This window comes from Lytechinus pictus, chromosome 11, assembly GCF_037042905.1.
Source record: "Lytechinus pictus isolate F3 Inbred chromosome 11, Lp3.0, whole genome shotgun sequence".
In the NCBI taxonomy this organism is placed as follows: domain Eukaryota; kingdom Metazoa; phylum Echinodermata; class Echinoidea; order Temnopleuroida; family Toxopneustidae; genus Lytechinus; species Lytechinus pictus.
Window position 1 is genome coordinate 19753253 of NC_087255.1, and position 24739 is coordinate 19777991.

Sequence of the window (24739 nt, forward strand, 5' to 3'; positions counted from 1 at the left end):
CTGACCCTATATCAGGTTGACCCATTTTTCCCCATCCACAGCCATAACACATCAAAACACTGCAGTTCAGAGCTATATTCTTCAAATAGTTTGAATATAGCTGCTGAAGCCTTAAAAATATTTTAAGGTAGCTTCCAATATTCATGCTTTTATTTTCAAAAAAGAAAAAGAGAAACAAAAAATCCTGTCGAACAGACCCTATTTTTCATGGAGCGAACCAAAAACTAAACATTTTTTTACAGGGGGGGCAGAAAGGAATTTTAAGGGGAAAGGCGGCAGTTAAAATGGGCACCCAAGCCAAATGACATTGCTGCCTTGTGTTGACACAAGGGCGATTTCGTGAAGAAATGGGGGATCCAAATAAAGTATTTGATATAATATCTTGTCATGAATACTGAAGCACAGAGATAAAAACTAAAATTCAAAAGAAAATTGAATTAATATTCAAATAATTTGTTTTGTATTTATCCCAGCTAAGCTAAACCTACATTAAGTCTATAAAATGGGGAAAGAATAAAACCCAGTTTTAAACACCAATTTTCATTTGGATACTTAAGTCTTCTGAATAAGAAGGGTGTAAAACAGATCAAAATCATAACACACTTTAAAAATGTATCATTATTCTCTCTCACACACACTGTACTATACAAGTGAAACATGAATCGCATTAATATATTTCCTTCAACATTATCAAATCTAGTATTTTATTTATATTCAAATTTACAAAATATTATCAAATGCTTAATTTTAGATATCGCTAGCTAAAATCAAGTGTTTAAAGGGGGTTGGATGGGTGTAAATATGTAAATATATTACCTAATTACATATCAAATCCAAGTTGATGTTATTAAAGGTTCAATTATGTAACCAATAAGCATTTGTTGTTAATGTTGTTTCAACGTACTTATATATGTAAAACACAAGGGAAAATATAATAAACAATGTAATAATTCATATACTTACAATATAATGTAATTCACACACATTCTCTGAGCTTATTTATCATATGTTTAATTTTTATATTTATTATATACTCTTATTATTTACAACATATCTCCTTTTATACACGTCAGACAATGGTACACAGAGTAAGCAAGAAAGTTGGAATCAAAAAGTTACATATGATCAATCAATTGCATATATTGCAAATGATATTTGCAATCAATTGCTAATCAAACTTTACAAATATCACTTTGGTCACTTTAAAAGAAAAAAAAAACAGTTACTGACAATTTACTTTGACTGAAATAGGTGATTACCTTACAGTATCGGTCAAATTTGTGATGTTTTCATTATTCAGTGAAACAACTCATTCAGGTCACTATTCAGTCATTCATCTCCTGCTTAAGATTAGTTTATAGTGCACATTCATATCATTTCATACTTCATTCATTTGCTTTTCATATTCATTTTTCATTCATATCAGTTTCCTGACCAGGATAATGGCACTGTAGTACACCAATAATCAAATAAATTCATTCTTGAGTCAAGGATTGTATACTATTATGTATCTTAACAAAAGTTTGTGTCAAGCCTTTAAGCAGAAATCAAATTCAAAGTAGCTTTCCTGTATTTTGCAATGGTTTGTGTGTGCTGAAATGAGATGAAAAGTGATGAAAAGAGGATTATGAGTGGGAAGAAGCCTTGCAATGAATAATGTCATGAAATTTTAGTTAGCCAGATTTAAATATACATGTATATGTGTGTATGCATATTATTGTTTTCTGTGTGCATCAAGGCACTGAAATGTCACAAATGTATTAAGCTCCCCCTTTTTAGATTGACCATTTATAAAAACATGAAAGTTGCAATCAAATTATGATTTTATGTATGTTCAGCTGCCCCCACCCCACTTTCGATATTGTCCTGTGACTCCTGCAGCCCATGTATTAATGAAGATGGTATAGTGCCACATTGCAGTATTACAGCTATTAAAAAATGAATATCCAATATTAGGCAGCAGCCTTAATCCACATATTCTTTATTTCATTCACCCTACTGAATACACGGTAGAATAATTACATCTACGTAAAAACTTTTAGTCTATGTACAATCAAAACATAATAGCAGAAAGTGTTTATACATTCTAAGCCAAGAAATATCGCCGTTGGGTTTGTTTGGGTTTTTTCCTTCATATCTCATAACCTACAAAATTTATTCATAAGTATGGATTTCTTGTTTTGATCCTTTTGAACAAATTTCAATTTGGACACATGAAAATATCAATTTTTTTACAACAATAATAATAATATATCCATTTATATAACGCAGTTACTATGTGAAAACTGCGCTTTCATACTTGGTACCATATTTTTACCATATTGGTGCTAAAGCATCAAGAATAAATCCTACTGGATACCCATTCACCTCACCTGGGTCGAGTGCAGCAAAGTGTGGATAACTTTTTTGCCATGTCTAGGATTCGAACCCACGACCCTCTGTTTGAAAGGCAAGAGTCAGAACCACTAGACCACGACGTGCCCACATATAAAAAATGAAGAAAAAAAAGAAGAAAGTAAAAATAAAGCAGATAAGGGGGATGATACTAAATCTCTGGCTTGAGACATTGCAGGACAGGTGTCTTCTTCACTGATCTTCCTTATTCAACTTGCCATAATAATCAACTTTTATGACTATGGGCAACAATGGGAAGACAAAACATAAATTTCATAATTATCAATTTGATAATTTTCTCCAACACAGTCATGAAAGTTGGCTTTCCTTGTTATAAGAGTCAGAAATAATACATGAAATTTAATAAGACTTTACATTTGTTTTGGAATAGATGGAAAGCAAATTACCACAATAAAGGTCCTACAAAAGTTCCTTGAGGGATCACATCCGTAGCACTGCTCTGTCCTGATAGGTGTATGGCTCGTTGCAGGCTTGTTGGGACAAGATACTTAGGCACTGGCTCAAAACCTGAGAAAATAAAGGGACAGAAAGTTAATGTTGGGACATCACAATTGTGAAGAACCACTTAACAGTTTAATCAATATTATGGCCTATGAAATAAAAGTATACAAATTTGTTAATATTTAGGCATACAGGGCAAGTCCATGTCAAACTGCTCACAAATATATAAATATATATACAATTATTAAGTGTAATATTTTTATATTAAATCCCTTGGAAAGGATATTTTTGTTGAAAAAGTAGTAAATTAATTTGAGACAAATCAGTGTTCTCCATGAATATGATTTTGTTTCCACCCTAACAGAAAAAATACTGCAGCAAAAGAAAAATGTTTACAGCTCTGATTTACATCGACTTAGTCCTTTTCTGACTCAAGTCAAGTTATTTTCCAATCTTTTTTTAATTTGTGGACATTAATCTAGTATCATTTTTTATAGTCAGATGAAAAAATAGTTCAATACAATAATACTTCAGAATTATTCTTATTGTAACATTCATGTTCTTTTTTTTGTAAAAAATATTTCTAAATTGTTTTTCAATGACTACCACTCCAACCTATGTCCAACCCAACTTTCTTTATTCTTCCCTCACTGGATGAACTCTTAAAATTGTGATTTTATCACACCCTTTAATAAGAACTTGAAAATACGAGAAATCGTTCAGGAAGGGAACATATAAATAAGCTGGACATACATATTTCATGTAATTGCCCAGGTGAATATTTCATAAAGCTGTTTGTAAGTTACGAGCAACTTTAGGAGCGACCTTACAAATGACTGGTGATCCAATCTTGAGGTAAATTATACGCACCAACTATTCATTGGTAAGTATTTAGTGCCAAAGAATGGGTCACCGGTCGTTCGTAAAGTGGCTCGTAACTTACGAACCGCTTTATGAAACACCCTCTGGATATAATTTTAAAGATACCCATATCAATCTAAACATGCTTCCTTACATTTCTGGTATCTTGTGGAGCAATGACCCCATCATTCCACATTCTGCTCGAAGCGAAGACGGCAGTGGACTGTTTCTGGAATTTCTCTCTTAGTTTTTCTTCCATTTCAGGTTTCCCAGACTCCTGCAAGGTAATCATTACAATAGAAAAATATTTCATAACAAAGTAAGGTAATGAAATTCAGACAAAGTGCATAGTGCATTTATTCTACATGAACAAGCGAGTGGTGAAAGGAGAATTATTTTGTGGGCAATGTAACAAATAGTTCCTTTAGACCAGAGTTGAAATTAAAGCAGGAGTTCAGAATACAGGCCATTGAGTCTAAATATTGACTACAATTTACAAATCAATAAACTGAACTCGCTGTGAAAAATGATATATCAACATTTAAATGTGATACACCTGTTGTCAGATGTTATAACAAAACAGTGAATACTACCGCTAACATTGTGGCAACAAATTTTCATGGAGAATCCAATGAGAAAGTATTGAGCACCTGACAATTACACTATTATTTGGGTAGAATCTAGAAGGGACAAATCACAAGTAGAGGATTATTCAAAAGCTGTATATTACCTGTGCAGCTAGTGTAGCCATTTCCTCAGGGTTATGGAGTCCTACTCTTGCATTAGGCCACATGAATACAAAACGAGGATCGAATGAATTACTGCACTGTAAACAACAGAAAAATAGGTGGCAAGAAAAAAAATATCATGAAATATATCACTTTCTTCTGAATTTGACATAATAAATCACTTTCATCTGAATTCAACATGATGGAGGTGCCGTGGCCGAGTGGTCTAAGGCGCCTGGCTATACATGAAAAAGTCCAGGTCCGATCCCCGACACCTATGCCCGTGAGCAAGGCATTTAATCTACAATGCTCTTTTATCCTGCTTTCAAATAAATGGAAATGCTATATGCATGATTGGTAACTAGGTGTGAACTTGTTTAAAAAAATAATAATGAAGCTTTCAAACCTATGCTTATTAGAAATGTGTGGAAATACAAGATTTTAGGAAGATTCTTTTTAATCAACAGAGCATAAGTTCAGGGGATAGTTTCATCGACATTTTCTTCCAACAAGCTGTTAGATCTGACAACCTTCCCTGAATTTGATTGGCTGCAAAAGTACAGTTACTAAGGTAACTGCTAACTCTCACTCATTGAGAGTGAGACACACTCACTTTTGTTCCATTCTCACTCTAATATTTTTTCTTCCAATTGCATGCATTACTATTATTCTCTCTCATTTCGATCCCTAAATCATATCATTGGCCAATTGTAGTCTGACTCAAGTTTTTCAAAGTTGGCAACACTGTAACTGTCGGATAAAACGTCTGTCAAGACCTGAAACACTCCCATGCGGCCAGGCCTAATAAATTTTGATACTTTCAACACTTTCTCATATTACAGCATGGACAGGAAGAATAACAAAAGGGTCCGATTAGCATTGAGAACATTAAACTTTTGTTTTGTAGCCATTATATGTACTTATTTTGTAGCCCTTTTAAAATGCAGCTAGAAAACTCAAATTTTGTCCATTTAGAACTTTCCATATCATTGTGTTGGTGCCAGAACGCCCGTAACACTACACATTTGCGTATCACACAAAAAAGGGTATTTCTGCTCCGATGAGGTACACAAATATGTTTTGCTACAGGTGTTCTTGCACAGAAACAATGACATCAACTAGTAGATTATTTGATTATAAAACAGTGACTTTTGTCCATTATGAACAGCTTGGTTCATTGTATAAGCCATACTATTGCCTTGTCAGTATCAGAGTGTCAGTAAGGTGTATAGATACTCCAGTACACTTAATGAAATCGATAACAGAGAATTACAGAATATGAATTAGCACATTACAATGACATTATTTGTTTTTTTTTGCCGAAGTCAACATTTTGCAAGTTAGAACTTCATCTATTAAAGTCAGAGGTATTCTATAGAATATACATAACTTCGGTCAAGTAAGACAATTTGCATCTCTGTCAACACTATCATCCTTTCCAACACATTTTACTTTGGTAGTTTAGAATGTGGATAATTATAATGTCATAAGATTACAATGTACAGTGCCGGCCGCGGGAAACGTCACAGTGCCCCCAAGGGTGAACGCAGTAGCCCGTAGCGGACATTTGAGGGGAGCGGACGAGGGAAGACGCCCGCGGTTGATTCCCTAGGGAATGAGTGCCCTAGGGGAGCGCCCGAGGATAGTGCCCGCGGCTATGCTAGGGTGTTTCCCTAGAGTGTTCGGCCGTGCATTCTTGGTCGAAAGAAGAGGTCTGATTTGACACATTCGTTCAAGACTGCATGTGATTTTTATCTCATATCAAGCATAAGTTTTCGAAGCCGTTTTCTCATCATTTATCGTGGATAAATCTGTTATGAAAATTACAAAGTTTTGGGTTGATAACTGGGATTTTAGGCTTTTTCACCGAATGACTTATTGTGTTCGATTACACACTGGCACCAGCGTAAAGGGTCCTTTCCTATAAATATTCTTCCCATGGTGTCCGTTATTTCATTCACTGACATGGTTAGTCGTGATCGTAAATGAGTTTCGGACAATGGAGCTGGTATTTGTCGATGTTGACCCTACATTCCGGAGGTCGTCCTAGAACTATTTACTCTATTCTTTCCCTGCATGGTCATCCTTTGTTATTCTATACCCTGATATGCCTTTCAGGCGCAGATCTACGAGATGCAGATAAAAGGGAGAAGAAGAAAGCAAAAATGAAAGAAAAAGGCGAAAAGGAAGGGATGGATTGAAGACGAGAAGAAAAGAGATAAGAGAAATAGAAAAAGTAAAAGAAGGGGAAGGGAGAGAATAAAAGAAGGGGAAAGGGGAGAAAGAGAAAATAGAGGGGGGGGGGGCGAAGAGGAGAAAGAGGGAGAAGGGGTAAAGAAAAGAAATAAGGAAAAGATGAAATGGGGAAGAAAACAGAGGGGATGAAAAAAGGGAAGGTGAGACAAAAAGAAAAGAGGGAAAAGGAGAAAAGGAAAAAAGATTGAAAATCGAAGGGGAGAAGAAGAGACAAAGGAAGAAAAGGAAGGATAGAATGAGAAAGAGAGAAGGATAAGGAGGGGGAAATTAAATAAAATGAAGAAGGGAGACATAATAAAATGGAGTAAAAAAGCGAAGGAGGGAAGAGAAGGAAGGGTGCAGGAAAAGGTAAGAAGGATAGGGGACAAAAGAATTGGGACTTAAGAAAAAGTAGAGGAAAAGAGAGAAAGCGGGAAGAAAAAATTGGGAAATTGTCCAGTTTTTCATGTCAGAAAATACTTTAGTAACTCGCATCTGCCCATTTCTACGCTGATGACAAGTATTGAACATTCTTGCGCTCAGTCTTGTAATTATTTTCTCTCACCATGCTCACAATTTCCTGCTCTCGTTGCATCAACTAAAAACTTGTCCCGAATTCACATCCGCTCATTCAAGAAAGAAGAAGAAAGAAAAATGAAAGAAAAAGGCAAAAAGGAAGGGATGGAGGGAAAACGAGAAGGAAAGAGATAAGAGAAATACAAAATAGAAAAAAATTGAGAGAAGGGGAAGGGAGCGAAGAAAAGAAGGGGAAAGAGGAGAAAGAAAAAAAAGAGGGGGCTTATTGTTTCATGGTAATAGGGATAGTTCTGCAGTACTTAGTTATGAAACTTGTTTTACTCAGTAATGCTCACGCGTGATGATTAAAGGGATTTTCGACTATACAGAGGTAAACCGGGACAGGGTTTTCATTCTTTAACTTGGCTTGACTAACTCCTTTGTTCCCCGAAAAGAATAGTTAGGTTTGATAGTTAGTGTTTGCGTGAGCACCCACCAAAACACTTAACAAAAGAAAAGAATGGTTTGTATAGCTCCATTCTTGCTTTGTCGGCAAGTGATAATTAAGTTAAGTTAGGTTAAGTACCCATTCCACACACTACGTCATAGTAGCTTTCAAAAACATACTTTTACTTGGGCATGTGTTTAAACATTGAAGCTAAATGTGCTAGGAAATTTTTAAATAGTTAAATTATGTAAATAGCTTTTGTTGCTTTGCTCTGAAGCGCATTGAGCATCTAATCAAGATGGAAAGTGCGCTTTACAAATGTCATGTATTATTATTTTTATCTGCCATATAACACTGAATTCTGTATTATACCAAGTTGTGACTTGGTTTTATCATTTCCAATTCATATAACAAAATATATTTTGAAGGAAAATCTTGCTTTACTGAAATAAAATAATTGAAAAAAATGTTTATTACTTTAATTGATGTCCGATTAATATATCAATATAAAACCGCAGTTCGTAAATATGATAGTTAAATTTTTACTTCGACGTCAATTATTCGTGTTATTATCATCCTGTAGGTGTATCAGGGATATTAATATTCGTTTTAATCCCATCTATAATTTTGTAAGAATTGTGCGTAATATATGCGTTGTTCTCATCATGAAGCTGGAACCCCTCTTCATTTTTCTCATCCTCCTCTTCCTTCTTCCCCTTTATTATTTCCACCACTTTCATCTCTTCCCGATTCGAATATCTACCAATGTAACTTAAAAACCGCAATAGAGAGCAGGTAATGTAATCAGATGTTTTAGCAAAAAGACAAATCTGTTCCATCTGTTACATTGAGGTAAATTTATACTTTTTATAGGGTGAGGGTTTTAGAGACCCGATTTGAAGCGAAATGAAAAGAATATCCTCATTTATTGTTGTTAACGCATCAAAAAATTAACCCCCCCCCCCATTTCTATGAACATCCTGTCATAAATTGGGAAGCGGATGTGATCAAAGGAGATCAAAGGTGTGGGCGGGGAGCAAGACTCTCCCAGACTGTTGACAATAACAAAAGAACCAAATAAAAAATCGATGAGCACAACCAGTTTTGCTGGTGTTCGCTTTTTGCACGTCTACTTTGTATGATCTTGGTCATACTAGTATTCGTTTCAACGTACCTTTCATTCCCTTCATTAGGGTTTGAAATAACTGTTTTTATCAACCATGTCAACAAATTGACGATCCCAATATTGACCGCACGTTTGTTTTAAAATAATGAGAATTCGCAAATGCCCTTGATATTCATAATTCTGTTTTATTTTAAGTTTGCCATTAATGTTTTTTATTGATATGAGATGTTTTCAATTGGTGATGTGTGGACCTCTGTTAATAACTTGTCAATTTTGATTTACAAAAAAATCAAGTCTGCTTATTAATGTCTTTAATCTATTTTAATTCTTTTTTGTTTTTTTTGTTTTGTTGATATGCCTTTCTTTCTTCTTTCCTTATTCCACCCTGTGCACCCCGTTAAAACTCAAGGAAGAATGTTTCAAATGTTTTCTAGTTCTTACACTGTTCATAAGGAGATGGGATTAGGTGTATAGTTCACGCTGAAGGGAGAGGAATGGGTACGTATGGAGAAAAAAAAACTTATCCCAAAAGATAGAGAATTGATCTCCATTACATTAAATCACAATTGTGTCCTATTTTCTTAATACAAGTTTGTATGATACATGTAGGGGAAGGCGGGGTATAAAGTTGTGACACTTTTTGCATTTTACATGTTAGAATTGACATGACTAGTAATATTGTAAAAATAAGTACCTTGCCTTTAAATTTGATTCTTGGGAAATATTTTTCACCTATATATAACTTTCTACCCCCACACTGAAAATCCTTGTGACCTTTGAAAAAACTGATGTCAAATGGCTCAACTTGCCCCATCTGTGGGGTAAGTTGTGCTGCCGCCTGGGGTAAGTTGAGCCACAAAAACTATGTACAAAATGTATACGGGAGAACCAGGATGTCAATTTTTCATTTAAAGTCTTTTCACTTGCTAATTCTCTATAAATAATAACATCTTCTAAAAGTAAAAGAACTATCATGTGAATTTTCTCCTTTCTGCCTGCATATCAATGGCTTTTTATGTTTTTTATTTTTTTTAATTATATATTACCAACTTGCCCCATGTTGGTTGGCTTAAATTAGCCTCGTCCGAACTTTTTACGATATTTTCACATCCACACATTTCTCATGCATCCATCATGTAAAAGACTATGACAAAAGTGAGAATCCATACCTGGACTAACAATATTGTTCTTATTTCTATAATATATTTAAAGACATGTGTGGGTAAAAAGCACTTATCTATCTCACACCCTTTTTTACTTTTTTGGCTGAAATTTGTATTTTTCCCTCTAAAAAAGTACTTTTTGTTTCAAAGTTGAAAACAATGTGGTGGGGTTGAGGGTTATGCAATGGGTCATCAATAAATGACACCACCACAATGTCTGACTCATTCATTATTGCCCTGGGGATGGTGGCTCAACTTGCCCCTATGCTCAACTTACCCCGCTTTCCCCTATGTCTCCCACGTAAGGCGTAAGGAAAAAAGTTTACCTAATGCATTAAATTATATTAATTATTTAGATTCATTGCGGTAAACGAAAAATAATAAGTTCGATGTTCCAGCCAGGGTGACCAGATTTCACAAAATTAAATACGGGACAATCGACAAAGCACTATGTACCATCGGATCGACCGAGCCAGGCCAAAAAATCAACAAAAAAGGCTACACAATGTTAGATTTGTTAATAAAATATATTAAGAAAGGGGAAGGGAGGGTGAGCAGAAGAAAGAAAAGAGGAAGAAATGAGGAAACAAGAAATGAATTGAGAGGAAATAAAAAAATTAAGGAAAAATTAAAGGGAAAAAAGATTGAATAAAAGGATGAACGAAAGAATAAAAGACAGATAACGGTTTCCGTCATTACTTGAAATGAATAAAGAAAGAAAGAAAGAATTAAAATAAAGGAAGGGAAGATGAATAAATGTGTGAAAGAAAAAACATAAGGAGAGAAAAGAGAAAAGTAAGAACAAGTGGAGCGCCTCTGGCAGTCTCACCTGCATTGCGCGATTTAATATAGCAGCAGTGCTGACTTTTAAAAATGACTTTAATATAATTATTTACTAAAAACACCAATCATATAATATACTACTACGTTAATTGACCCTAAATTACATTTGTCCTTGATCAAGTGACTTACGACTTGTGCAAGATGAGCACTGATACTGGAATACCCCTATGTCCACATTTCATTCACTACATCCATAAACTTTCAAAGTTATAATATTAAGTCAACAAATACCCCCAATAAGACCAAAGTTCGTTGACCCTAAATGGCATTTGAACTTGATCATGTGACCTGAAACTTGCACAGGATGTTTAGTGATACCTGATTACTCTTACGTCCAAGTGTAGTTATATTAAATCAACAAATACCCCCAATAAGACCAAAGTTCATTGACCCTAAATGGCATTTGAACTTGATCATGTGACCTGAAACTTGCACAGGATATTGAGTAATAACTGATTGACCTTATGTCCAAGTTTCATGAACTATGTCCATATACTTTTTAAGTCATGATGTCATTTCAAAAACTTAACCTTAGGTTAAGATTTTAGGATGATGACGCGGCTGCCTCCGTCAGAAAAGCATCGCCCATAGTCTCGATCTGCTATGCAGGCGAGACAAAAATTATTATTTTCTAGAATGTGTACCTGTGCATCACAAATTTCTCATAACAGTTGTGTGATGCTAAATAGCAAAAAGTAATGAAAGATCGAACACAACTATTTGAAGTTATGAATTCATCATGAAAAATCTCAGGGCTACCTTGATCCCATTATGATTGTGAAGGTTTATCCATGGGTATACGTATTCTGTTATTTTGTGTTTAGCAAACTGTACTAAAATAAACACATATTCATACATATTCAAACAACTGGGCGTTGTGGCGTGCGCCTGTAATCCAAGCTATGCGGGGAAGTTACAAATTGATGCAGAGGTTCGAGGTTCGAGCCCTGGTCACGTCTTTTGGATGGTGACGTTAAAGGTCGGTCCCAGACGTAAATAATCATATCTGATTGATACACGTCTGACAAAACTCAAATACACACGCCTCTGGCCGTCTCACCTGCATCACGCGATTCAATATAGCAGCAGTGCTGATTTTGAAAACTACTATAACTCGCACAAGATGTTCAGTGATACTTGGTTACTCTTATTTCCACGTTTTATGAACTAGACCAATACACTTATAGAGATATGATGGCAATTCAACAAATACCCCCAACGTGGCCAAAGTTCTTTGACCTTACATGACCTTTGACCTTGATCATGTGACCTGAAACTCGCACAGGATGTTCAGTGATACTTGATTACTATTATGTCCAAGTTTTATGAACTAGACCAACACACTTTCAAATTTATGGCTGTAATTCAACAAATACCCCAATTTGGCCAAAGTTCATTGACCCTAAATGACCTTTGACCTTGATCATGTGACCTGAAACTTGCACAGGATGTTCAGTAATACTTGATTACTATTATGTCCAAGTTTCATGAATCAGATCCATAAACTTTCAAAGTTATGATGGTAATTCAACAGATACCCCCAATTCGGCCAAAGTTCATTGACCCTAAATGACCTTTGACCTTGGTCATGTGACGTGAAACTCATGCAGGATGTTCAGTGATACTTGATTAACCTTATGTATAAGTTTCATGAACTAGGTCCATATATTTTCTAAGTTATGATGACATTTCAAAAACTTAACCTTAGGTTAAGATTTTGATGTTGATTCCCCCAACATGGTCTAAGTTCATTGACCCTAAATGACCTTTGACCTTGGTCATGTGACATGAAACTCAGGCAGGATGTTCAGTAATACTTGATTAACCTTATGGCCAAGTTTCATGAACTAGGTCCATATACTATCTAAGTTATGCTGTCATTTCAAAAACTTAACCTCAGGTTAAGATTTGGTGTTGACGCCGCCGTCGCCACCGCCGCCGCCGTCGGAAAAGCGGCGCCTATAGTCTCACTCTGCTATGCAGGTGAGACAAAAATGGAGGAAATGAGAAAGAAGGAAAGAAAGAAAAATATTTCCTTCATTATTTGAAAGAAACAAAGACAGAAGAAAAACAGGAAGGAAGCAAGGAAGAAAGGGAAAGAAGGAATAAGGGAAAAGAATTAAAAGGGAAACAGAAATTAAAGAATGAAAGAAAGGATGAAAGAAAAGAAAACAAATAACATCTTAAATCAAAAATTTAATCTACAATAGATTCCGATCACGCTAGTTTAAAAACATAATGGTCTATCACAAGATAACCTAAGTATATGCACATGTAAACATAATGCAAGGGTACCCTAGGAAAAGTGTGGGCACGGCCAATATTATAGAGCACGCGGGAAACTGCAGGCGCGGCTAAACACCCTAGTCTGCTCCCCTTGAATACCCTCGGTTAGACGGGAAAGCACCCTAGGGTGTTTGCGTGCTCGGGCGCGACGTTTCCTGCGGCCGGCACTGTATGTTTTTCATGATTTAAAATGATAATCAGAAAATAGCATTAAAAACAGACATACCATTTTTAATGCTATTTTCTGATTTTATAGCACCAGGCCCTATTTACATGTACATGTTAAATATAAGACCACAGAAAAATTGAAAAGCATTTCTTGTCACATCACCTGAATGTGCCAGATAAATTTGGTAGATTCACAATATGCCACCTTTCAGTTATAGCTGACAGGCCAACTTCTAACTTTGGGTTCGACATTGCAGGCACAGGCAGTGTACAGTGTTAGTGTACTGTAATGTGCGTTTACCATGATCCACTGCACAAGTAAAAACCATGGCAAAAGCGCAGAAAGAATTCATCACAAACCGTCTACATTTCGCAGAGAAATACGCGGCAACATTTCACTCTCCCCTCCTTACACAGGTCAATAGTTATACCAGCCATCCAGGCAGAACCGGCCAGCGCAGCGTAACTGCATGCGCCGCAGAGTTTGATTTCGATGTCGACATTTTTCCATGAAGCATTGCAAATTTTGGCCAATCTCCTGCAAACGACAGGCAGAGCAGCATATTGTAAATCCACAGAATTGCAACTCTGGGTTATTTATGTGTATTATTTGGTGCCAATTGGCAACAACGGTATGTTAAGAATTAAGTCATCAGCATGGCTTACCATGGCAAAGCTGCTTGAACCATAGCTTTTCCCTACAATGACTGTGATCTTCGGCACAGTCATACATGCCACCACAGCAGCCATCTTCGCCCTGGCCTTGAGGGTCTCTGCAATCAGCTCATAGTTGCCCTCGGCCCAGCTCTCGTCCTCGGACACCGACTGCAGGAAAATGAGGGGGATGTTCCGATGCTGGCAGAGCTCGGCAAAGTGGGCCCCCTTGATGGCGGCATCATGGGATAGCTCTCCATCATTCGCTACGATTCCAACAAGATGTCTATTTAACAGAGAAACAAGATGGGAATGGTAGATATTAGCAGATTAACTAAGAAACATTGATATATTAAGCCTGTTGCTGCTGAATTCTGTAATTCCCATTGGCATTGTCCAGAGACCACCTATTCCCTGTAGCTAGCGGGTTAAGTGCTATGTGGACTATCATCATACTGAATCATCATCCAATCAGAAAATACTTGTACACGTACAAAAAATAAGAGATACAAAATTTCACATTTCATGAAAACAAACATATGTCTCTTGCCCTACTGAGCTTATTTATGGAGATAAGGATTCTTCTCTGAAGCAAAAAAAAATGTTAAAAAAAAATAGAACAACAGTTCTCAGATGTTAGTTATAAAAATCTCTCACCCCATATTTACAATTGGTTGACCTCAAAGATTTAGCTGTATAGACAAAATGAGCTGGGTGCGTACAAGCAGAAGAGAATGTGTACAACAACGGAAGACTTACCCCTTCACAAACGCAAAGCCAGAAATGAGAGTAGTTCCATAAAGTTTCTTGAACTCATGAAATCTGCTTCCATCTACTAATCGTGCTAAGATCTGAAAATAAATCAATATATTCATATCAACAACACTCAGAGGACGCAAGAAACATGCAGAAACTAAGACCCAAATTCACAAAGGTAGTTTTGAAAACCCACGTTTAAATCCATGGTTTAAACAGATTTCCTGTATAAATTACGCTTAATATAATATGTATCGGGCGCGTGTATAAAGAATATCCAATGCTGATGCGCGTTTTTGTCACAGTGCGCCAAATTGACGCCTGTTACCATATGATATTTTATTCATGAGTCCACTGTTTGAAGAGTGAACTCATTAATTCAAAACAGTGCACTCGTGAATAAAATCGCGTATCTAACCATGGTAACAGGCTTCAATTTTGCGCACTGTGACAAAAGCACGCATCAGCATTGGAATTTTTTATACAAGCGCCCGATACGCGCTAAATTAAGCGTAATTTATACAGGAAATCTGCATAAGCCATGGATTCAACCGTGGGTTTTCAAAACCACCTTTGTGAATTTGGTTCTAAATGGTTTGAGGATTAGTCTGCAGTCTCCTTCAATATCCCCTCGTTCTGACTCATAACAGTCTGTCCTCTCTCTAAAAAAAAAATACAGACACACCTATTCAATTTTGAACTTGTCATCAGTGTCTCTGATTGGGCTCCTAGCAATACTAACTATAGAGCTAAATTAATTTTCCTTAGTCACAGTTAACAACTATACCAGGCTTTGAGTATTAGTATAGCAGAAATTAATTGTCCGAGGTTAGTCTGGCAAGTTCTTTTTTGCCCGAGGGGCAAAGCCCCCAGGGTAAATAGCAATATTGCCAGCAATATTCCTCTATCCTTTCGAAATAAAGGCTTGGTATGTTTCTTTTCTTATATCCTACTTTTAATAAGTTGGAACAATAGATCTTTATGATCTAGTCCTTGTAGTTCATCCCAAATCTTGTTAAAGATACAGTTGTAATGTAGTGAGTTTGAAAACAGCAAATAATAAAGTGAGAAAGTTGACAGGTATGATTTTTTTTAACTTTATAATTGAAATATTGCTTCCAATCATATTCTGTCATGAATTATTTATCTAAGAAGTACTTGAAGCCCTTACATATATATGACTGAACACAGTTTTCAAAAAATGAAAGTTGTAAATATTTCCTTGCAGCTTGATTGATTGATAAAAACTCAATCGGTGTTAACAACTTCTGTTTTACATGTTCATTCTACAACATAATCACGTTACAAATGTAAGGTATCATGGTCAGCATGGATATTATACTAAAACATGTCATATTCATAGAGAATATGATTTAGGGTTTCTCCATGTGCAATCTAAATGAGAGGGCCAATGTGAAGGGTTTATCCAGGCTTCTACAAACAATGCCAACTAGCATGTATGTCATAGGTCACTATCTTTTTGGTTTATCCAAGAGGTTTGATAACCAGGTCAAAGTCTATTTGCCTTAGATATGAGAGATTGGTTCTTGTTCTAATCTAAGTGAATCATGCTCTGAAGGGAGAATACAAGTGAAGAAAAAATAACTGAATAAGTCTTCACATTCATAAATGAATTGAGAATTCAAAAAAAAGAAAAGAAATGAATATGAAATTCAATTCAATTCAAACAACATAGAGTATATTATTTTGATGGAAGAACTAGATAAAATGTTGCCTTCAAGTGAGGACTACGATACTTTTCACTCCACAAAAGAATGTATTATATGTACATGTATATGTTCCACTTTACATGTTTGTCATTTTGCCTCCGACGAAGATTCTGCTAGGATCGAAAGCTTAGGCCCCTTTTTGACTTTCTACATGTATAAGTCTTGAAGTCAAAACTGAGTTCTGGCCTGAATTTAATGACACCCATTATTTCAATAAACAAATTCTCCAAATCATTGAAATGATATGTCTTTATAGTTTAATACATGTATGTATTCAGTTTTGAGACATGTCTGGTAAAAATGCCCTTTCAAAGGAATATTTTGACATCATCGCAAGGTTCAAGATAAGTTCTTACAATGACAGTGCAATACGATTAGTTGGCACTTCAGATTGCCTATCAGGTTATTAATATGAAGATTCCTCATTCAACTCCTCGATATTTCTCATTTGATCTTTGACCTCGCCTGACGTGCAAAAGAGGGCAAGGAGTTTGTCTTGGCTATAGAGTTGTTCATTATATTCTGTAAGGTCTGAGGGAGGGGTTACGTTTAGAGTTGAGATTGCTTACCTTTCTCATTTGACCTTTGACCTCGCCTGACTGGCTAACGAGTCCAAGGAGTTCATCTTGGCTATAGAGTGGTTCCTTCCATCCTACAGGGTCTGAGGGTGGGGTGATGTTGAGGGTTGAGATGGAGTCTCTTCCCATTGCAAAACCTTCTTCCTCGGTAGCCGCAAAATGATCAGTGCATCCACTTACTCTGAAGAATATTGATTAACGGGAGAGAAAAGAAAAAGAGAGTTTAATGTGTCCTAAACAACATACAGAAAAAAATCATTGTTTACAATATTTGTCTACAATAACCCTTAATGTGCCATGAACACATACCTGTGCTCCACTGGAGTGCCACAAACACATTTTCGTGCGATGGTCATACAGCTATTGTTATGCCTATTGCAATTTGAGGAGTACATTGCATGCATGAGTGATTCCATTGTTCAGTTCAACTTATGTTCAAGAGGTTTAACATTATTGTCTCAGGAGTAATTCCCATTTTTATAAATAAAACAAGTAAATATAGACTCTTTGAAAAAAAAAAAAGCTATCGTTCATTACAGTGAATGGCACATTAAGAGAAAATTTAGCTTATTGTTAATACCACTTTAACAATTGTATACATACTGAACCCATTCCTTCCTAAAAATCCATGGTCCCTGGTAAACATCTAATAGGGAAAAAGATTGTACACAATGCAACAGTGAATACTTAGTTGTTGTATCTTTTATCATCATAGAGGAGTTGGATTTGGTAAAAGCAGTGATGAAAAAAAGCTATATGCTCTGTCAATACCTGCAGTGTAACGTTGCACCGCCTAGGTCCTCTGAAGTCACCCTCTCACCGGTTGCTGCCTGAACTAACGGTGGTCCGCCCAGGAAGATGGTACCAATCTTGTGCATAATGATGGCTTCATCTGCCATGGTCGGTACATATGCTCCACCGGCGGTGCAAGAACCGCAAACTATTGCCAACTGCAAAGAAAACCAGGGTTTTGATATGCATTGGCAATAGGGTAGTTCATTTTTGTTCAGTAATATTCATCATCTTTCTCCTCAATGGTCAAAGACATGGCTAGTGTTCTACTGTTTTTACATATTTTGTTGAAAATTTTGACATTACTAATAATTAAAATAGGAAAATAGGGTATTTGTACAGTGCACATGCATGAATTCACCTTGTTAGGTGCTCAAGGCATTCCTATATTACTCGGCTAAGCTAGCCTATCCATTCTACTGCTCACAATTTTATGACGAATTACTTCATGTGGTACCCATTTACCTAACCTGATTTTATTGATCAAATTATCAAATTAAATGAAACTGTACAAGTTATTCTTTAACTCTTTGTCTGTCATGGACATAATCCCTCCTGTGCTACATTTATTTTAGCATGCAACCTTAAATGGGGTTTAGCGTTGACTATGCCATTGAACACACTGTACAATGCGAGGCACACATCACTTTTGCGTATGTGTGTATGCATACATTACAACAGACTAATAATAATGCACTACGTGAAATAAGACTTGAATCCAGTTGAACAAAGAGGGCACAGTGTTAAGATAAAGTTACTTTGTTATGTTCAGAAGTGGATGATAATGGATCATGTAAGTCCGAAATTTAGTAGGCCTATTTATCTCATTTTTTTGCTTCCGATATTCTTACATAAAGGCATAAAAATACCTGATGAATTACCAACTTTTAACACTGCCCAGAGCTTTTGCTGCTAAAAAATTGATTGACCCGACTCCTGTCCATGGCAGGTAAAATGATTTTGCATATGTACCAACCTGTGATATGCCTTGTGCTGATAGAACCGCTTCATTATAGAAGACCCTTCCACCATGGTTCTTATCTGGAAATATTTCAGACTTGAAAAGAGAACAAATAATAGAAGTTTAATCATACAGTATACACACAAACAATGTTAAGGTGACATTAATTCAAATAGGATTCACGTACATGTATAACCAAGGACTGATTTATTTTTCATGCAGTTTGTAAACAGAATTTTGCTCTTTGATTTACTTCATAATGATCAGTGTATAATCAGCAGACATAATAGCTGTTCTCAAAATTCTATGAATAAGTTAACTCAACAAATTAAAACAACACAAATCAATCATATTCAGGGACTTTAGATCAATCTGCTTTGTATTCTGATTCATGTATTTTTCTGTTTTTGCTCACACAAAATTGGTCTCCCCTTATTCTGTCAATCGCCTACTGCATCTTAGAAATAAATCAGGGAAGGATTTTATTACAAAATTTCTATTTGTTCACCACTAGCAGTTAGGCTTAAAAAATGTTTGTTAGCCATAGGGGAGAAAAGAAAAGGGTCATCTGGTATTCTTTTGTTTTGCTTTGTATTGTTCTATTGTTCTACCACACCATTCGCCAGTTACAAAAAAGTAGGCAAAACGATGAAAATTAGTTACTTATCGACCGGCACTTTTTTTTTTGTGGGGGGGGGGGGAGGAATCATCAAATCTGAAGAATAAAAGTCGGTGGGTATGACAAGGTAAAACATGGATCACTTACCTGTAATGGAAGAAAAGCTCCACCGCTGTCTATGATATAGATTGCTGGAAGGGAATTCTGCTGGCAGATCTCCTGCATTCTGAGCTGTTTGTTCACCGTGATGGGGTAGCTGGTTCCACCCTTGATGGTAGCATCTGATGCGGATACTGTACACCACGTACCCCTCACTTTCCCAACACCTGCAAAAAAAGGATCAATTTGTAAACATAGATACATATTGCACCACTCAGTTATTATACACGTAATCATTTTTATTTCAAATTTTAGCCAGGAACGTTTTCAAGGGCTTGTGCCATGTGTGAACCCTGAAAAACTACAGTGGTGTTACTATAATTTCTGTTATTTGATATTTATATTATGAATAGCGAAATTATTTCAGTAGGAGGGGTCTAAAATGACAAAAGTATATCTTTATCATTATCAAGACAACAAATAAGTGTTCATCATGCATAAACAAGAAGTGGACACTAAAATAAGAAAAATTTGTCAGAGAAAAAAACAAATAATGTCAATAAAAAGCTAGATTATGTCATAATCTGATATATCAACCAAAAGTTTCATTCTCTGTACAATGAATTGGTTGTCCTGCTGAACTACATTGATAGAAATTGTTAAATGCCCAGAACAGACAGTTTTTCTTGTCTATTTTAACAGCTGTTTGGTGATCGTTTTTTAACTTAAAGTTCAAGTTTAACAGACTTTAAAGGTAGGCATGGTTGGTTAACAGTTAACCCAGACAGGATTATGCTCTCTTGCCTCGAGACTTCTGGTACAATATAGGATTCATGTATATATGTTCATGTTTAATAGTGATTCCTGCACATGCACATCGGTACCAGTTGGCCATTTTGAGCGTTGAAAGAGATCAATGAATGCTCTCAGTCACAATTCTTTGACTACCTGTTAACCCATTTCATCAGAGAACAATAGATTCAGTGGACCGAATCTATTGTTCTCTGGTTAAACATGTAAACAGGTACTAGGCACTGAACTAGAGATACGTGGAATGCGTGTCCCTATTCCCAACGTACACAAAGCCGTGCGGCAGCGAAGAGCATCGGGCTTCACGCTCGACTGAGCGCGCCGCCATTTTGCTAGGTCAATACTGGCTGGTCGGCAAATGCTGCGTGTATATAGGCAGATGGGAGAAAGGAACGCAAAGAAAGTGTTCCTTGTGCTGTTTAAAGTTTTAGTTTGCTTTGTTACATCATGAACTATATGTTATCGAATACTTTCATAACTGAAAATGTTGATTTAGTCACATTTTTGTATTAAAGGGGAGTAAACATACAGTCATGAAATCATAAAAAACTCGACCTTTTTCACGCGCACGCTGTGACAAGGAAAGGCCCCACAACAAATATGCTTTCTGAGTAGGCCTAGCTGGTTGCATAAAAAAAAATCTTTTAACGATTAGAAATCATGTCCCTTTCTCTAGCTTTTTTTTTAAACCTCCCTTCTCATTCAACTATTCATCTCATCTCATTTTCTCTGATTTTCCTCTTCTGTCCATCTCTCTTATCCTCTCCATCCCCTTCTATTTCTTCCATTTCTACTTTCATGCCCCTCTCTCTCTTATTTCTCTCCTTTATATCATCTCGATCTCCCTCTTTATTATTTTCCTTTCTCTTTGGCTTCTTTCTCTCTCATCTCCTCGTCTTTCTCATCTCTCTCTCTTTCCCCATAATTATATCTTTCTTTTATTTCCCCATCTCCCTTATATCGAGCCCTCTTTTATCTCCCTCTCGTCTCGCCTTTCTCTCCTCACCTCTTTCTCATTCCTCGATTTCCCCTCTCCCTCCCTCTCTCTCTCTCTTTGATCTTCCTCTTCTTTCCATCTCTTCTCGTTGATCGTCTGTTTCTTTTTCTCTCTCTCCATCTTTACAATTTTTCCTTCAACTTTCTCTATATGAATTTTGAGTAAATATTCCCTTCCCTCCCTCTCATACTCTTCAATCACACATTCAGGGTGAAAAATTGAATAGAAGTTTAAGGGCAAGAAGGTTGTTACTTTTAATGAGCCTTCAAAGTTGGACCTTCGTGTGCTCAGCAAGGAAATATCTACTATAAAGTACCGTGTATGTAAAAATGGGCACAATAGAATTTGAATTCTTATGAAATTTAATTTGGAAGAGCATGGATGTTGCACGACATGTGCTTACATCAATACACTTTTACATAAAGGAATGGGTGATGGATAAACAAAACCAAGTCAACTCTAACAAGTTTACTATTAGAGCACAAATCAGAAAGTCATAGCAATGGTAATTCCATTTAAAAAGTTGTTGCACTAAATTTCGCTTATTTTCACATACCAGTTATATGCATATCCTGGTGAGTATGAAATATTCCACAAGTCAAAAATTGTACAAAAAGACCACTACCTCTTGTCAAATGACCAGACGTCCCGTATTTCCCGGGATCGTCCCGTATTTTGCTCCTTAATTTGTCCCGGCGTCCCGACAAACCCTTCCCGGGACATATCTGTCCCGTATTTTTAGAATATTGAACAAAATATAGTTGATAAATTAAAAAGTGACGAATTTTCATCACATAACCAAACAGAATGACGAAGCAGAGACAACAATAAATCGATAACTAAAACTTTTGCAAGTTCTGTGGGTGATTTTTATCCTAACCAAATACATTGCAAACGAGCTGGCTTCCTGCCTGTCACTCACACTAGTACGAGGTTAGTATTATTGCCTGCATGTGTGTGAAACAGGCTCTATGCATGTAGGATCGGAGCATAATGATGCAAACAATCTCACATGATAAACAGTTTTTCCACCAAAATAATCACAAAATCGGCGGAAAATTTTTATGATCATAATTCTCAGATTACTGATTTAATAGGATCGGAGGAACAAGTTTTTGTTAGTTTTCATAACGGGATCTACATGCAGTTGTTTTAGCTTTTTGAGTCTTGTTGTGTAGGATGCCGGCGCTGTTTCCTCTCATTTGTAAGTTGACAATGTTTCACTTGGAAATTTTATTCATTTCTAAACCACTTAGTTTTCCAAAATTAAAAAAAAACACCAAATATCATTATCATTTCTGTTAGATGACTGGATTGCTTTTGTTTGCTTGAAGTTTGAACTTTTTCCTCTTTCCTTCATCCTTCTATCCTTGTTTTTTTTTTGTTCCATCTACATCTTTTAATATTTCATACCTTTCTTTCCTGATCCTTTCTGTGTTTTAATTTTCTTTCTTTCCTTCTTCCTCCGTATCTGCCATTTTTATTTCCGTCATTCTTTCTTTCCTTATACTTTTATTTACTCCCTTCCTCACCTTTTTCTTTTCGTTTTTTCTCTCCTTCCATTATTTTTTTTATTTTCTCCTCCCTTCAATCTTTCCTCCCTCTCTTTCATTCTTTCTTTCATTCTCTATTTTTTTCCTTCTTCTTCTTTCCCCTTATTCTTTCTTTCTTTCTTTCCCTCCCCCTTCCTTCATTTTCCCTTCCCGTTTTCTTCTTTCAAAGAAAACAAAAACATTTTTCTTTCCTTTATTCTTTGTTTCCTCCTCCTTTTTCTTATTTTGTCTTTCACACATCTTCCCTTTCTTTCTTTTTATTTCTTTCTATATTGGGTGAATTCAAAGAATGACGGAAACCTTTTTTTTTCTCTTTTATTCTTTCTTTCATCGTCCTTTTGATTATTCTAACTTTCCGCTTTTATTTTCCCCTTCATTTGTTCTTTCTTCTTTCTCATTTCTTTTCTTTCGTCTTTTTTTTCTCTCCTTCATTCTTTCGTTATCCCTCCCTTCCAATTCTTTTTATTTTTTTCACAAGTATAACATCGTGTAGCCTTCTTTGATGAGGCGATTGTCCCGTATTTCATTTTGTGAAATCTGGTCACCCTGAATTAGACCCTTTTTTTTAACTACATGAATTACCAGGTCCCAGTACATTGTGCATATAGAAATATGTTTGTACATGATTGGCTTAATGACATTAAAATACACTTTGCCACACTATTAATTTTATATTTATAGAGAAAACATATTGCATCTTGCACATATTTTCAATTGCCTTCTACGGCGCGCTCTCGAACAATTGACCTAGCAAAATGGCGGCGGTCACGTGACTTATCGATTTCGCCGGCACTGTTTTGCTTGGGTGAACACGACTTCCACGTATTTTTAGTTCAGTGGTACTAGGTAGTAGTACTAGTAGGTAGTCAAAGGATTGTGACTGGTACTAACTAGGTCCTACTAAGTGTAGACTGTAGTGTATGTTAATGTAGGCCTAGATTCATTTTTTTTTCAGGGTAGATCTAGGAAACCAGTTGTAATCATATTCATAATTCTATTCTACAGACCGGAAAAAGAATTGAGGCTGAGGTGGGTGCATAATTAATTTTCAGTTCTAAAAATAATTTAGGGGTGTTTTGATTTGAGGTACATTTGTGGTACCTGGCTTTAATTGACTTGTGTCACTAAAATTAATGCCTGGTATACCTCATAAAAAAAGTCATATATACTATTAGTCATATAACAAGTTTAAAGATATTACCACAAACGTTGCTTGCAGCTGGTATTCTGCCATACTCCATATCCCACCCAGCTAAAGAAGATAATTCAAGGAATTCATTGTCGTAGTCATCCAAAAGCAATCTCAATCTGTCACGGACAAATATTTTCTTGTTCACCTCAGTGTGTTTTTTCAGAGACCTTTCTCCACCTCCAGCTTGTACAATCCCTAGTATTTCCTGAAGCTGGTCATTCAGCTGGTAATTGTGTACAAAATTAGCTTGGAAATCTACATGTCCAGTATCAATTTCTCCTTCCAAAGGAACAAAAGGAGTTTCTGAAGATTTCGATGCCGCACCCGAACAAGTGCGGAACTGCGCGCATTGCCATGGCACGGATGGTGTTTTCCGCAACTTCTTCGTCTCTGACAAGGACGACGGAAATGGTAGTCTTGGAGATCGGATCTTGCATAGAATTTGCACAAACGTAGTCATGGTGATTACGCTATTTAGAACAAGGCATTTGGTAAATTCAGTCAAATACAATGATCATGTAATATCAATATTTATCGTAATCTAATAAAGGTAAACCTGCCGAACTGCCGAAAACCACAACTCCCTCATGGTAGAGTTGATTTGACAAAATAAAACGAAAATAATATCGAATAATAGGATCGGAGGATATAGTCCCTCAAATGAAACAGGGGGGGGGGGGGTGAGATTCGAATAGGGTGTGCCATCGGAACTACACCGTTATTTTCAATGAGTTTTGTTTTTAAAAAATCATTATTTTTAGTTAGACT

The 24739-nt window shown here is 36.2% G+C and overlaps 1 protein-coding gene across 2 annotated transcripts; it reads right to left on the minus strand.

Moving 5' to 3' along the window:
* Positions 1-1392: 1392 nt before the first annotated feature.
* On the minus strand, positions 1393-24574 carry LOC129271931 (methylcrotonoyl-CoA carboxylase beta chain, mitochondrial-like). 2 transcript variants are annotated; one of them, XM_064106933.1, is made up of 11 exons: positions 23981-24570; positions 19468-19646; positions 18717-18797; positions 17720-17898; positions 16940-17129; positions 14644-14735; positions 13897-14170; positions 4448-4543; positions 3872-3994; positions 2802-2922; positions 1393-1593 (listed from the first exon to the last, which is right to left on the minus strand). In XM_064106933.1, exons 1-10 carry the CDS (start codon positions 24429-24431, stop codon positions 2836-2838), a joined length of 1752 nt encoding a protein of 583 aa, XP_063963003.1. In that variant the 5' UTR covers positions 24432-24570; the 3' UTR covers positions 1393-1593; positions 2802-2835. The 2 variants fall into 2 exon arrangements, with proteins under 2 accessions (XP_063963003.1, XP_054765156.2); XM_054909181.2 differs by having other exon boundaries at positions 1393-2922; positions 23981-24574.
* Positions 24575-24739: the final 165 nt, after the last annotated feature.